The 15,700-nt window shown below is 41.5% G+C and overlaps 1 protein-coding gene across 5 annotated transcripts in view; it reads right to left on the minus strand.

Annotated features, from left to right (window-relative positions):
- Window positions 1-15,371, minus strand: part of slc43a1b (solute carrier family 43 member 1b) — a 29,111-nt gene extending 13,740 nt beyond the window's left edge. For 2 of the 5 annotated variants that reach the window (XM_031867162.1, XM_031867161.1), the window contains exons 1-4: window positions 10,494-11,918; window positions 8,622-8,805; window positions 8,445-8,500; window positions 7,893-7,969 (exon numbers count right to left, since the gene is read on the minus strand). In XM_031867162.1, coding sequence (XP_031723022.1) covers window positions 7,893-7,969; window positions 8,445-8,500; window positions 8,622-8,805; window positions 10,494-10,674 — 498 coding nt within the window. In that variant the 5' untranslated portion in view covers window positions 10,675-11,918. Of the gene's footprint in view, window positions 1-7,892; window positions 7,970-8,444; window positions 8,501-8,621; window positions 8,806-10,493; window positions 11,919-12,602 lie in introns of those variants that run through there. The other 3 variants (XM_031867165.1, XM_031867163.1, XM_031867164.1) reach the window with 3 other exon arrangements.
- Between the last annotated feature and the right edge of the window lie 329 nt (window positions 15,372-15,700).

Raw genomic sequence — 15,700 nt, forward strand, 5'->3', positions numbered from 1 at the left:
CACACACACACACACACACACACACACACACACAACCAATATAGTATAATTCATGATATATATAGTCACTATTTGATATGAAAACTACTATAACAGCTTTTTGCACTGAAACTCCCTGTGAAAACTGTGCAGCTTGCTTATAAACACATTGATTTGCACTGGCTGTATTCTCACACATATTTCACAATAAAAACAACATTTACCTGCAATTATTAATAACAAACAGACACACACACCTGCCTCTATAAATGTTCTGTCGCGTCAGGTGTGGAGACATATTGATTCGAACCTGTTGGCATCAGCTTCACTCAGCCCTGCACTAATGCAACCAAATGAAAGATGTGCATGACGCCTGTGTTACCATTGTAAGTCTATGGAAAATGAAGGTGTAATGTCAGCGGTCGGTCAGATGGCAGAGGTCTCATCAGGTGCTAGTGAGGCGTTCGAGGAACTGGTGCCTCGAGGAACTGGTGTCATCCATCCTTTTGTCACGAAAACCTTGTGTGTGTTCGCATGTGAACATTCTCTGGCCATGCAGATGGTAAGTTCGGCATGTGTGTGTGTATGTGTGTGTGTCTACAGACTTTCACTCTAACTATAGACACAGCTGGAGTGCTGCCAATCACACAGCTGTTCACACTACAGGCCTTTCATGTTCCGTTTAAACGTATTGCTCAAATCAGATTTTATGGATTTGAAAGCCCAATTGGCTTTTTGTGGAGGGAACCAGGGCGATGATAACTTCCTGTTGGCCTACAAAATGACGTCATCCCTGCACGACTTTATGGTGTACGTAGCTGAGGTCATGTCAAAAACACAAACACTGAAAAAAACTTGTCTCCCTGAAGTGTCCCTAACTCTGATATTCATTCCTGCTAGCTGCTTCATTGCGATGTGAGGCACTGGGCCCAAACACAGGGCTGTTCCACTTCTGTCAACACTATGGACTGATACCCTTCTCTAGGCTGCAGGCAAAAAAATAAAAGGTTCAGACTTGGCTCTTTGACAATCAAGTAGTTTGTTGTGTACTCTGCTTGTGTGTTTTCACCTCTGTGTTATCTCAAACTCTCTAATTTAACTTATTTTGCATTCAGTGAATACAAGCTTTCCGAAATTAAATGAAAACTACTGTACATGAAGTGGTTTGGTGTATAGGCACACTAGCATATTTCTATATAAAATCTTTGAACAAAAATAGCTCTAATACATCTGTATAACATTGGACTAAGTGATGTATAAAGCATATTGCTTCAACAAGGAGACAAGAAACCTAATACTGAGCCATGATTTGTATTATCTGAAGACCATATGATGCTTTCAGCTGATGGTGCAGATGTATTTATGTGATTCCTCTCCACTCGTAAGGCAACAAATTAACTCTTCCTTTCCTATTAATGTGTTACTGCCCAGTCTGTCTGTGTACCTATTTCATTAGCTCATGTTAGAATTAACATATCGGATCTATCCAGTCAGTAATGATTAATTACATAGTCATTGTGGAATTGATTAGTGCTTTTCCAGGATATTCGTTTTATAGTAGTGATAGTAACAGCATGTACCCTGTAGCCTTCAAGGGGTTTCCATCAAGTCCAGTGCTCTTCAACTTGATTTAGGAAGTATGCGAGCACAATAAACTAAAATAAAGAAGGTTAAAACATGGCTTGACTCTCTAATAGACAGGGCTACAACAATGTAGAGCAACGCATGACCCACATTAGTTAATGTTTAACTTTAGTGGTGCAAATCCATTGTTATCTGCCCTCCCTCTTTTCCATGGTTCTCCCCCTGTCTTTCCATTCACTTTACCATCTGTTCTGGCCTTCAGTTCCCTCTTCTCTCTTTCATTATTTTGCACTGCTGTAGTGCACACGTAGTTAAGAGATCAAACAAATATGAGGCAAAAAACGTATCAACATGAAGTTATCTCTACAGGTGATCAATTCCCCGATATACATGTACATTGTCAACTCCAGAGGTGGATCACACTGAAGGGCCATATCCATGTTTTACTGCACAGTGGCCGGTGCCCTAGCGATGGCAGTGTCCAGCCCAAACACCAGACTAGATTGATGATATTGCACAATTCTACAAAAAAACAGAATTATGTTGATGTCAAGTAGTGCTATCCGGTATACCGGTTTTAATTTCCCGTATGATATTCATTTTTCACACACAGTCATACCGGTGCATAGCCGAAACAACTGCTGTAACTCTTTAACAAGTAGCAAAATATATTGTTCGCCGCTAAGGGCGCTACGGTCGAAGCTACTTCAGTAGAGTGTATTGAGCGGGACCCCTAATCATGGTTATAACACAACAATTAATAAGTCACAACTAACGCTCTTTAACAGGGCAAAACACCACGACACAACAGTTTGTGACACATAAACAATCTGTAACACTAATAATTGTACATTTATAAAATTACACCGCCGAACGGCATGCTGGGTACAGCTCACTAGCTAGCCTGGTAGCACAACATTTTGCTTTGACTGCAAAAATGGAAGATTCTATATGTAAGCTTAAAAAATTCTCAAAAGGGAAATCAACAGCAATTCAATGTCGGACAGGTAAAAGTAACCTTTTATGTGTTTGTTGTTCTCTTTCTACATCCGTGGTTGTTACACAGATTAACACAGGATTTCACGATTTTTGCGGGTGGCGCCCGCGAGCACTCCGCTTCTGAAACGCTTGTGGCGCACACGCTCTCAGTGGAATCAAATATGTACCTTACCTATGTGTGTGTGTAAAGAATGCTGATATGAAAGATGAAGAATAACCAGTAGTCAATGTGCAAGCTGCCAATTGAATGGTGATTTAAGATACTCTATTGGGTTCATATATTTATAAATCTGACTCTGAAAGTCAGTGCCTCACCAGCCACGAACCTCACCGCACGTCACTGATGCTGACGTACTTGTAGGCCAGCTAGAAGGCTCTGGCAAGTCAAAGAATACACCCAACATGTCAAACTAAAGATCTGATTGGTTGAAGACTATGACAATCAACAATAAAAGTCCCCATTCACTAAGGGCAAAGAGATTCAGTTCTAATTCTGCAGGCCTTGGGCAGATTGTTTTACCTAGAGACACGGAGGTGAAATCTGATTGGATAAAAGCTCTACTTAAAACAAGCTGCACTGGAAGCAGAGCAACTGAGGAAGACAGTAGCTGTGCAATGAGAAAATAAGATAATGGGAAAAACATTTTAGAATACATGTAGTGTATTTATGAAAGATAATTACATTGTAAAATAGCTATAACTTTGTGATTCTGTCTTGGCCAGCAGAGAAGGCCTTGCTGGCCCTGGCGGCCCACCACTGGACAGAACACACTCATCAATATCAGAGAAGGACTCACAGGAATTTACCCAATTCCTGGGGTTTGACCTTGAGACGATCACCGCACACAGCCAGACCTGCTGGTAAGTGGAGTCAACTGCCCCAGGAAGGAGAGCTGGGATGGAAGCTAAGCTAACCCAGCTAGGACCTAAGGCTATTCCTCCACCCAGTCTGCTCCTGGCTAATGGTCAGTTGCATGAAAATTCAGGCAAACCCAGCAACAGCAGATCGGTGACTATTGTGCCAACGGAGACCAGGCTCCAACGTGGGATCCCACATCAAGCATCACTTGACAGGTGGAGCGCAGGACAGAGAGCAGGACTCCAGTGGGACGAGGCATACTCTGTGTGAACATCAATGATGCCTGGTGCTCAAACATACTTAAAGTTGATGAACGTTTCCCTGATGGTGAATTTTTAATGTTTAGTTGTTATCTGCCCAGATGCAAATTCAAACTACAGGAAAGCACCATTGTTTTTGTTTTCAGGAGAACCAGGAAGACCACATCTCCTCCTCTCCACATAAACGGTGAGGAGGTGGAGAGTGTAATTGACATAAAATTCCTGGGATTCCACATCACAAAGGATCTGACATGGGCCCTTAACACCTCCCACTTGGTGAAGAAAGCCCAACAGAGGGTCTTCTTCTTGAGGAAACTCCAAAAAAGCCAAACTCCTCTCTCAGCTCCTAGTCAACTTCTACAGGAGCACCATAGAGACAATTATCTGCCACTGCGCCACCGTGTGGTACACCAGCTGCACAGCAGAGAACCGGAGAGACCTGGCCCGGGTAGTTAAAATAGAGCAGAGGATCTTAGGAACCAAGTAGGAACTTACTTATTGTATTCCTTTAGTAACGTTCTTATCCCTTTCGTGTACTTTTATTTTGTATATTGTTTGTTATCGTTGTTCGCTGCTGCTGGCTGGCTGAGGGCTACCAAACGGAATTTCGTTGTATCACTACAATGACAATAAAAACCTCTTTATCTGTATCTTAGCGTTAGCAACGGGGCTACTAGCTCAATCTGAACTAGAAACCTCGATGCTTCGATAAAGGTAGAGTAAAACACCTCTGTGTTTGAGTTATAAACATTTCCTTTTCCTGGCAGACATGGTGAGGAGACAGAATTGCAGAGTGAAAGCGACACTTAAAATGAAGCAATCTAAAGCAGATGGTGTCATTATTCTAAAGCAATTACATTTTACAATCAACATTTACTTCATAATGAGAAGTTAAAGGGACATTTGCCACTTCAAAATAACACTGCTGGCTCTGGTCAGTCAGTTTATTAAAGTACATACACTGTTTACCTCAAGTAGTTATGTAAGAGCTTATCATCAAGATAATACACAGCAGACACAAACGGACACCAGACCAGAAATGACAGCAGTCAGGCCAGAATGACCATGTCAAGTCCAGGTCTAGGTCAGAGAGAGACTTGACAGAAGGAGTGGGCTGACGGAGGGTGTGTTGTCCGCCCATGCTTTGGATTGGCTGAGAGGCTGCATCAGAATTTAGAACAACTGGGACAGCATGTGCTGCTTGGCAAAATGTGCACACACACACACACACACACACACACACACACACACACACACACACACACACACACACACACACACACACACACACACACACACACACACACACACACAGATGAACATGTGTTTATAATCCCATGTACGCACAAAGCAGTCCAAACCACACACGCGCTGTTTGGAACATGACTATTGTACTTTATGCTTGTAGATATTAGTTCTGGACTCAAAAGAGTAAATCCACGGTGAATCACAGGGCTCAGAGAATACTGCTGCTCTACTCATAGGTTACATTACAGTCATTTAGGAGACGCTTTTATCCAAAGCGACTTACAATTCAGATGCTATTACACCATAGGCACAGCTACGGGAGCAGGTTTTTGGGGTTAAGTGTCTTCCTCAAGGACACATCGACATGTGCCTACCAGATCCGGAGCCGGGGATCGAACCACTGATCGAAGGACGGCCCTGCTCTTCACTTAGCCACAGTCGCCCGTTGAAACCTTCAATATTTACATCTCTGGCCACATCCCAGTCTGTGACGTCACTGCAGAGGTTTTGATGTTGACAGAGAGAGAGATATGGAAAGTGCGTATATGGGGCATCCTGGTGACCTAGCATTAGTCTATCTATGCAATGTACCATACTGTGATGTGATGTCCAAGGTGCAAGTCCAGACAGCAGAGACCTTTGTTGTCCCTGTCCCCTTTCTACTTCATGACTGCCACACTGGTTGGCTTCTGCTGCACTGATGATGCACACAATTGCCTCATTTAGACGTTGAGACGCTAATTATCTTTAATTTCATCAGCACAATTATAAAATGTCAAAGAGGACTGAAAATAAATGTAGGCAGTCATCATCAATTCAAAATAAGAAAACTCAAAGAAGCAGTATACGTTGCTAATGCTCCATGCAGGCTTTTAGCTCAATTTTGTCTCAACCAACTACAAAGAAAAATGGCACTTTAGATGCTGAATGCTCCGCTTTGATCACCAGCTAGTCTCTAACATTGTTGATGTTTGGTGATGGGCAGATAGTGTAAAGTGGATGAACTGAAATCAGTGGGAATTAAGTTCATGAGATGGAACAGCTGCAGGTCGTAAAACCAAAACAATGAGCTGAAAAATGCTAAGCTGCTTTGTAGAGCTGAGGGGAACTCTAGAGTGAGGTGAGGATTGTCTGTGGGTTTGTCACTAGAAACCGTTCCCATTATGCATAATTCATTTGATGTGACTTGGGGCGACTGTGGCTCAGTGGTAGAGCAGGGTCGTCCTTCAATCAGAGGATCTGCGGTTCCATCCCCAGCTCCACTAGTCCATGTCGATGTGTCCTTGGGCAAGACACTTAACCCCAAACTGCTCCCGTAGCTGTGCCTACGGTGTCTGAATGTTGTATGAACGTTAGATAGTCCTGGTGGGCAGGTGACACCTTGCATGGTAGCCCCTGTCATCAGTGTATGAATGAATCATGACATGTAGTGTTAAAGAGCTTTGAGTGGTCAGAAGACTAGAGCTAAACAAGTACAGTCCATTTACCATTTGATTAAAATTATTGATTAGTGCTGCTTTCAATTTATGAAGTGATCAGTGTCTTTAGTGTCTATGTGTTGGTATTTGATTTTTTTATCATGTATTATAGTAATATGATATCATAACAGAATTAGTTTTGAGCAGCCGTTCAAAACGTGTGTTACAATATTTCATCGTTAAGATTCAGTGCACTGTGGTCCACTCAGTCCAGTTTTACACAACATGGGCTATTATTGTGAAGAATGCAAATAATGTTAATAACTTAATGATCGGCATTATCATACTGATAAGGTAGCATCTGAGCTTTTAAAACATAAAATAGAAACCATAGAAACAGCTGCTTGAACGTATTGTAGTTAAGCTAGTTGTATGCTAGTTATTGCCAAACATAACTTTGTACTATATATCATCTTTTTAATTTAATTAATTTGTGTCAATATCCATGAAAAAAGGATCCTAATTGACTTTCCATCTTCATTTTGTATTTTCAATTCATGTCCATGGACACAAACCAATAGATTGCATTTGGTGACTATTTCCCGACCTGGCATGATACCGGGCATGAAAACACAACAAGGTAGAGGAGAGGAATGCCAACACACATACACAGCATTTGTGACATTTTCTCTGGCATTTATCAAGCCACCTTCTTATATGTTAGGCTACAAAACATGGTATATTCATTTACCAAAGAAAACAACGTGTTGAAATTTTCATGCATTGTGTTTGTAGTCAGTTTAAGTTGATTTTCAGTAGGAATTATTATCTCGTAACTCAGCATTAAAGATATAGAGGTATTATGGTATTGTATTATTTTGAGGTTCAAACACGTGTTTTGGGTATTTACTGGAACATGTTTACATGCTTTAATATTAAAAATAAACACATCATTTTCCTTATACTGCCTGTCTGTACATACCTCGAGTCTGAAACGCTCTGTTTTAGCACCTGTCTCTTTAAGTCCCTCTCTCTGCTCTGATTGGTCTGCGCTCTTGCTGTCTTCATAACGTCACTGGTCGTTTTGATACTTTTACAGTACTTATATAGCACCTAGACCTGTTTTTTTGTTTTTTAAAGCATGGAAATCTTACTTTCTACAATATGGGACCTTTAAGTTTTACAAAAAGTGCTTTGGTAGAACTGCTGCTCCTTTGTCAAGAAGGTGGTTTAGCATCTGATCTAGATGTCTCCTGGATGCTTCCCAGGCATGTCCAACTGAGAGGAGGGATTATAAATCCCAGAAGGGCTGGGAACACCTCAGGAGTCCTCAGGAGGATATGGAGGAAGTAGCTATGCATAGGGACATCTGGGATCCTTTACCTAGCCTGGTGCCACGGCTACAAACAGGAATTTTATAATAGAAGTATTTTTCAATGTGAGGAACCATTTCTTAAGTTCCGTTTTGAATACATTTTGACACTTCTTCTCAGCTAGTTTTTCAAATTGAGTGTGCAGGCGCCTGTGTGTGAGTGGGAATCATACTGTGAGTGAAGTGAAGGTCAGGCAAATTCCTCCGAAGCCATTGAAGGACACAGCGAGGAAGATGAGGCCAGACAGCACTAAGAGGACACATGGAAATGAAGGTTAAAAACTTTACTGGTACATTCAGCATTATTTACAATGTGGGTGTCAATGGTTGTACCTTTAACCATTCCCAACTGAAAGACTTAACATGTCCTTTATAATCACTGATAGCATAGATAAACTATGCAGGTGACAAAATGTAATTTTTGTTTACAACACACAGTTTGTGTATTAATTGTTCTTTCTTTTCCAAGTTACTTAAACTGTGTATAGCCTGTCTTTATGTGACTGCTCACTTTCCTTGTCTTGTTGTAAAGATGCTGCAGTGTCTCCAGACCTCACAGTGAAGCTGCAGAGTAAAGTGTTACCATAACGGATGATTGCAAAACTACAACTCTTTCCTTTAAGTACTGTATTGTCTGTATTAAGTACTGTATCTCTATTGTGTTGTTGCAGTAGCAGGATTGAATGGAAGCAAGCGTATGACGATTCAAGGTTGAAGTGTCTTACCTTCGGGGTCATATGCAGCGGCAGCTATCATTGCACAGGAGGCTGCGAAACATGAACTGAAATGTACACAGGATATCAGAGCACACATGGGGTGTGGTTTCAATGTAATTTTCATTTTACACGTTAAACTCTCATCTTTAGATGAAAAGCAGACAATAAACGGACTGTCTGTCTCACCTGCCAATGAGCCTCAGTGGGCGAGGTCCATATCTGTCCATCAAGATTCCCAGGGGCAAAGTGGCTGCACTCAAGAGGAACGAGCCAATGGTGAAGCCGAGGTTGAGTACCTCATCCTGCTCCACACAACTCCGCCAGTTACCATTGTCCATAGAAGTCACGTTGGTGTCGACAGTTTCATTTTCTGGATCGGGTCGTTGAGAGAAAAAGTCAGGAGAGAATAAACTGTTGAAAGTAGAGGACCAAACACAAGACTAGACGTGACAATGAATGGAACAAAATGAACACAAAACACCACTGATAAAGGCCCTGATAACTTAGTCAGTGTTAGAAGTCAGGGGCAAAGGGGCAACCTCAGGGTCTGAAAAATGAAGCCAATGCGGAGGTACAATAAACCTGCCTTCTCTTTAATGGCCATCAGGGGGCGACTCCTCTGGTTGTATAAAAGTCTATGAGAAAATGACTCTACTTCTCGCTTGATGTATTACCTCAGTAAACATTGGAAACATAAGTTTATGGTCTCAATATCTAGTTTCAAGTCTTCTGACTGATCTCAGTTTGTATATGTAAATGGTGAAACCTCCATGCACACCAAAGTTAGTAACGGAGTTCCACAAGGTTCTGTGCTTGGACCAATTCTATTCACCTTACATATGCTTCCTTTAGGCCATTTAATCAGAAAACACTCCATAAACCTTCATTGTTATGCAGATGATACTCAATTATATATATCGATCAAACCAGATAAAACCAACCAGCTCACTGAACTTCAAGCATGTCTTAAGGACATAAAAACCTGGATGACTTGCAACTTCCTGATGTTAAACTCAGACAAAACTGAAGTTATTCTACTAGTTCCAGAACACCTCCGAAACCAATTATCTAATGATATAGTTATTGTAGATGGCATTGCGCTGGCATCCAGCACCACTGTAAAGAATCTCAGAGTTATCTTTGGATTTGTCCTTTAACTCCCACATAAAACACATTTCAAGGACTGCCTTTTTTCACCTACATAACTTTGCAAAAATCAGGCACATCCTGTCTCAAAGCGATGCAGAAAAATTATGCATTTGTTACCTCTACACGAGATTACAGTAATTCGTTATTACCAGGCTGCTCTAATAGGTCTCTTAAATCTCTCCAGCTGATTCAGAATGCTGCAGCTCGTGTACTAACAAAAACTAAGAAAAGATAGTTTTTTGTAATAGCTTCTCTGCACTGGCTCCCTGTAAAATCACAAATTTAATTTAAAATTCTTCTCTTCATCTACAAAGCTCTACTTGGTCAGGCACCGTCACATCTTAAGGAGCCTATAGTACCCTACTAGAGAGCTGCGCTCCCTAAATTCAGGGTTAGTGTGGTTCCTAGAGTTTAAAAAAAGTAGAATGGGAGCCAGAGCCTTCAGTTATCAAGCTCATCTTCTGTGGAACCGGTGTGACGTTTATTTGTAAATAATGGTCCCATTTAGAGTCAAATAGACCATAAAGCTGGGTTTGCTTTAGGGGGCGTACCTTGTGATTGTTAAGTTGTTGTCAGGTCTGTCATTGAAATCAGTCCTTGAATAAAGACTTCAAAAATCCACCACACCCATGGTCTCCTCAAAGAAACAGAAACACCACTCATAACATGGTCAGAGTGTTTCTTCACCAAGTCATAGGCACCACAGCATTCAGCATCCTGTCTGTGACACATTTATTGTGTCACAAGAAAAGCTGTCAAAATGCACAGTAATGTAAACATCTGTATGTTGGTAAAACTGCATATTTGAAACTATCCAAGAGAGAGGTATGTGTCTGATACTGTATATCTGGCTGTGGATGGTTACTGCACTACAGACAACAAGAGGAGCTGATTGGAGGGTGGTCTTACCAATACAAAGGTGGGAATAGAAGCCTTCATTCTTCAGCATGATGAGCAGTGAGCCCCAGCCCAGCAGAACAGCAGAGAAGAGCAGGTTCTCCATAATGGCTGTGATAGCCATCCACCACCTCCTCCTGTATGCTTGGGCCAAGCTGGGAGCCATGACAGCTGTAGACACACAGGAAAACATTAGACCACCAAATAGTCGGAAAACAAGTTCTCCTGGGAACCAGCAAGTACAACAAATCCTCACTTTGCACCACCCTGTATTACTACCTTATGCCCCTTTCAAACATGCACTGCAACCCTGAACTCATGGAGACATTACCCAGAGGAGCTGTATATGAGAAGGCAAATGTCCGAATCAGTTGACATTAAACAGACTTTACCCTGCCGGCTGCCTTGTACATAGTCTGAGTAATGTTCAATTGAGACCATGTGTGAATAGAGCTGCTCATTGTCCAGAGAATACAGAGAGTGGGTGTGGTTATGATGTTTGTGTCGTACAGCTGGCGCTAAACCAGAACAATACAAACATCCAGGGTAAAGAAGAAGGGTCATTTACATGAAGACGGAAACGAAAAGTCTAACTTCAAGGGACTCTGTTGTTTATGACCAAATTGTGCACTTGCTATGTGACCGCGGAGTAATCTACGTCATGTCCTTTCTCCTGCATGCTCTGCCTACTGCATGCTCTGCCCAGGCGCCACCCATTACCTATTTCCACATCGGACACAAACAATCTTCTGCATCAGTGTCACATAACATTCTGCATTTCACCTCAGCTCAAAGGTGCTAGGGCAAAATGTCCCTAAGCAAGGCACTAAAACTGAACAGTAACCTTACATCAGAGGTGCAGTTCTCTTCAATTGAACCTTTTCTGTGGCTTTTCTGGCCACTTGTTTTCTCTCTATCTTGTGTTGTGAGCTACTTTTAGGCCATAAGGATCAACATGGTTGGTTTTGCTGAGGAACAGTGAATGGAAACTTTCGGGAGAACCCCATGTACCCTTCATTCTGTCACCATTAAACACTATCACTGTTGCATCAGTAAAACTCTGTGGAGCTGCACATGGTGTCAGCTGTGAGCTGTCATGAAACCTGAAAGAAAGCATGGGGAGGGGGAAGACGAGACCAAACAGGGAGGAGTTTGACCCCACTTCACCTTCTACGGTAGCTGGATGCAGTCTATGAGCTGGAGCTATCAAGTGTGCTGCACTGATGTAGTCCATGTGCACACACAAACATTCCTGTTGAATTACAAATCAGTGGACCCGGTGTTCTACCCAGCTATGAGTGTGCAAATATTTGATGGACTGACTCTGGTGTGTGTGAAGAAAGCAGTGACTCAACGTGAATAAGGCACATGTTTGCACACCAGAAGTCCAATAGACCACGGAAATAGCCTCTCCCTCTCTCTCCCTCCCTCCCTCCCTCCCTCTCTCTTTCTCTCTCTCTCTCTCTCTCTCTCTCTCTCTCTCTCTCTCTCTCTCTCTCTCTCTCTCCTCATCAAATACTGACAGTTGGTCAATGGCCCTATGCTACAAACTACGATGCTCCAGGTTCACATTTAGTGCCTTTTCATGACGTGTCAGGGACAGCGGGTCAGTTTCCCATTGTTACCAAGTGTTTTCAAAACGTAAGTTTACTTAGTTTTTAAGTTAACTTGGTCATGTTTAGGTAACAAAACTACCTGGTTAGGTTTAGGAAAAGGTTGTAGTCTAGGTTAAAATACCTACATTACATAAAATATGTTTATTACATACCAGGCACACACACACACACATATCAGGAATTGTAGGAAAACGCTATTGTGATTTGTGTGTTGTCTTTTCTTTCCAGATACTATCTGACGGCAGCAGGGTGGGTATTGTCTTTTGATATAATTTGAGCTTTTCGCAGGCACCTCTTGTCACCAATATCACTGATGGTAAATGTACTTGTATAGCACCTTTCTAGTCTTCTGACAACTCAAAGTGTTTTAACGCTACATGTCACGCACCCATTCATGTCCAAGACACATCAACATGGACTGGAGGAGCCGGGGATCTTCTGACTGAGGGGATCATCAGCCCTCACTACTGATGTCACTGATGCTCAGTAGATGGGTACCAATTACCTTCTAGGTGGTTTTTAATCACCCACTGTAGAGCCCTCCTGTCCTGGCCGTTCACATACCATGCCAGTTTGTAATGTTTCAGCCAGGATGCACAGCCTTTCTTCACCAGGGTGGAGATGTGGCTGGATGAACATTTCCAGCTCTCTGTGATCTTGAGTCCCTGGAACCTAGAACGTTTCACCTGCTCCACCTCTGCCCCACTGTAGACTTGAGCAGGCTGGGTAGTGGAGGTAGGAGGTAACCTGAGGTAGCCTCAGGTCTTAGCAGCATTAGCTCAACTCATACCCCAGCTCTCTTAGTTATTTTCCCAGGGCGCTCAATCAGCTTTCACTGGCGTTTGGTCTGGCTGGATGGTTGGAAGATGTTATGGGCGTTGATCGTCTCGAGGTCTGCTGCACTTCATTCAATCATCGCGCTCCCTTTTCCCATGTTGATGAGTGTATTTCTGTCATAGATGGATCAAAGTTTATGGGAGCTACTGGCTAATGTTCACCATGGTAACCCTAACTGTTACAGCTTTGGTCTTCACTTTGTGAGTTGGCAGTTAATATAATTTGCAGCAGTCTGATAGGCTGGATATGTTTGCAGCAGCAGACCATCCCAAACAGGTTTTTGCTTTCTTTGTTAAATCATTGTGATCATTAACTCATCAGCTAATGAAATATATAAGAAATATATAAATATATATATAATATGTTGCCTATTCTTCCTATCTAAAGTGAGCCGGTGTAAATTTTGAAAAAGCCAATAACACACAAAATATTCTTCCTCCTACAAATTAATTCATAATTAAAGACCAGTAGCTCATGCTAGTGAGTCAGTGTTCTACTTACTGTAGCATTTAGCATTATCCTGTACTTGTCACTTGGGTGAACAATGGCTGCTGTTCAGCTTAGGTTACATAGGCAAGGTCAAATCATGAGCCTTTACAATTTAAGTGAATAAAACAAGGAACACATGTCGCACCTGACGGAAATTCACACAATGTCCAAAGGCAGATCATTGACCCTCAGAGGCTCACACTATAAAGGTTCATTTTTCCCCAGCCATCCAGACGAGTTAGCGAGCTTTAATCGTTAAATAATTAAATAATTAAAACTATTACCAGCATCAAAATGTCTGCATGTTGGATTATCAGTATCGATAGTCCAACTGCGGAATCAAGTTCTAGAGAATCGTGACCGTTTCAGAGTAACAGGTGTTGCAGTTTAACCAGTGACCCTGTTAACTGGTGACTTTCAGCCGAAAGACGAGTAGTAACTTACTACTCATGGTTGTTGAGGATAATAAACACAGATAATTATTAATTTAAAATGGATGGAAGGCTTTTAAGAGGGCACCTACATGTTCTGTTGGTGTTTCCATCTTGGGCCACTTGCTAAGGTATTCTACACACTCACTGATGCCGATACAGATCTGGAGAGTCACTCTGTTTAGGTTGCATTCACCGTCTTTGCTGGTTAATGTCCTTGCATAGCTTGACAAGCTCTTGCACATCGCCACACATCTCTTGCTAAACTGCGTGTGCACACTTATGTACGTCATCATTGTTTACAAACTGTAAAGGGGATTTTTTTTTTAAATCCCAGTCCATCATGTAACATGTACAGAATGAGGGGCCGTCAAGGACATGCTGGCTGTAAATGTCTAAAAGTCTGTGTAAATGTCCATCAATATTACTTCAAAAAGTACTTCCTACAAATATAATTTATGCTTAGAGATATTAGAAATGTCCCCTAACAAGGTCATGAATACCACTTGAGTTGGAATGGACTCTTCCAATGAGCACAGTAAGGTTAAAGACTTCATATCCTTCCGCCTTTCTCTGTCTACATAACATGTTACAGTAATACCTGTTCTCAGTTGGGTTCATAAATGGCCATTTCCAAGTGAAAGTGACCCTCACACGTCAACAAATATGTAAAGTTGAATTATACAAAAAGCTATGAGCTCCCTTTCATGTTGGACAATTAGACTCAGCCGAGTCAAAACAATGAAGACAAGAGGGTGGTGGTAGACAGAAGAGGGAACTACCGGATCCTAATGCAGTGGCGACAACATGCTGCTACCTCAGAAGTGCCTTCAGAGCACATTGCCATTCAGCAGCAGAACAGAGCAGCTATGTTATGAGGGGACACCCGTCCCTTTGTCTACAATCCAAACTATGCAACATGTTGAAAGTCACTTACTTTATGAGGTGAGCTCCTCCACAGTAGATGATTTCTATGTACGGTGAAGATTCAACACGTTATCTCTGCTGCTGCTGCTTCGGTTTGCTGACGGGAGAAATTGATTGTGTTGTGGAGTTTAATCTTTTCTTTCTTTCTCTTATATTTAAAGTGTGCTATCTCTCTCCAGTGGTAGCTGTATTCACTGGCACATGTGCACTCACATTAACTCTCTCTAAGTACAGTAGGTCTATAAATGGAGCTCAAGACTCGCCCACCCACTGACCTTAACACACACACACACACAGACGCACACACACTTTGACCAGGACAGAGGCTTTGCTAAATTTGTCCACACCTAATGTGTCTTACAGTCTGGACCAATCCATAGTTTGCCGTGAGTTGATATCTCCAGTGATTTTTAAGACTGAAGTGAAGGATGTACACGTCATTAAACCATTAAAACTCTTTGGTTCCTGAAAGTTTCTCAGCTGACACCAGTGACAGTGATACACTGTCCACCTGCTCCCTAACCCCATCATGTGGTCAGCTGCAGTATGTCTCTAAGCATTGGTTGCACACTGAATACACTGAATATACTGTGTGTGTGTATATAGATATATATATATATATACACATACACATATATACATACACATATACATACACATATATATACATACATACATACACATATACAGTACATACATACATACATACATACATGCACATATATATATACATACATACACATATACTGAATATACATACATACATACACACATACACATATATATATATACATATATACATACATACATATACATATATACATATATACATACATACATATACATATATACATATATACATACATATATACATACATATATACATACATATATACATACATACATATATATATACATA

This window comes from Anarrhichthys ocellatus, unplaced genomic scaffold (genome assembly GCF_004355925.1).
Source record: "Anarrhichthys ocellatus isolate YVR2014 unplaced genomic scaffold, GSC_Weel_1.0 scaffold38, whole genome shotgun sequence".
Lineage (NCBI taxonomy): Eukaryota > Metazoa > Chordata > Actinopteri > Perciformes > Anarhichadidae > Anarrhichthys > Anarrhichthys ocellatus.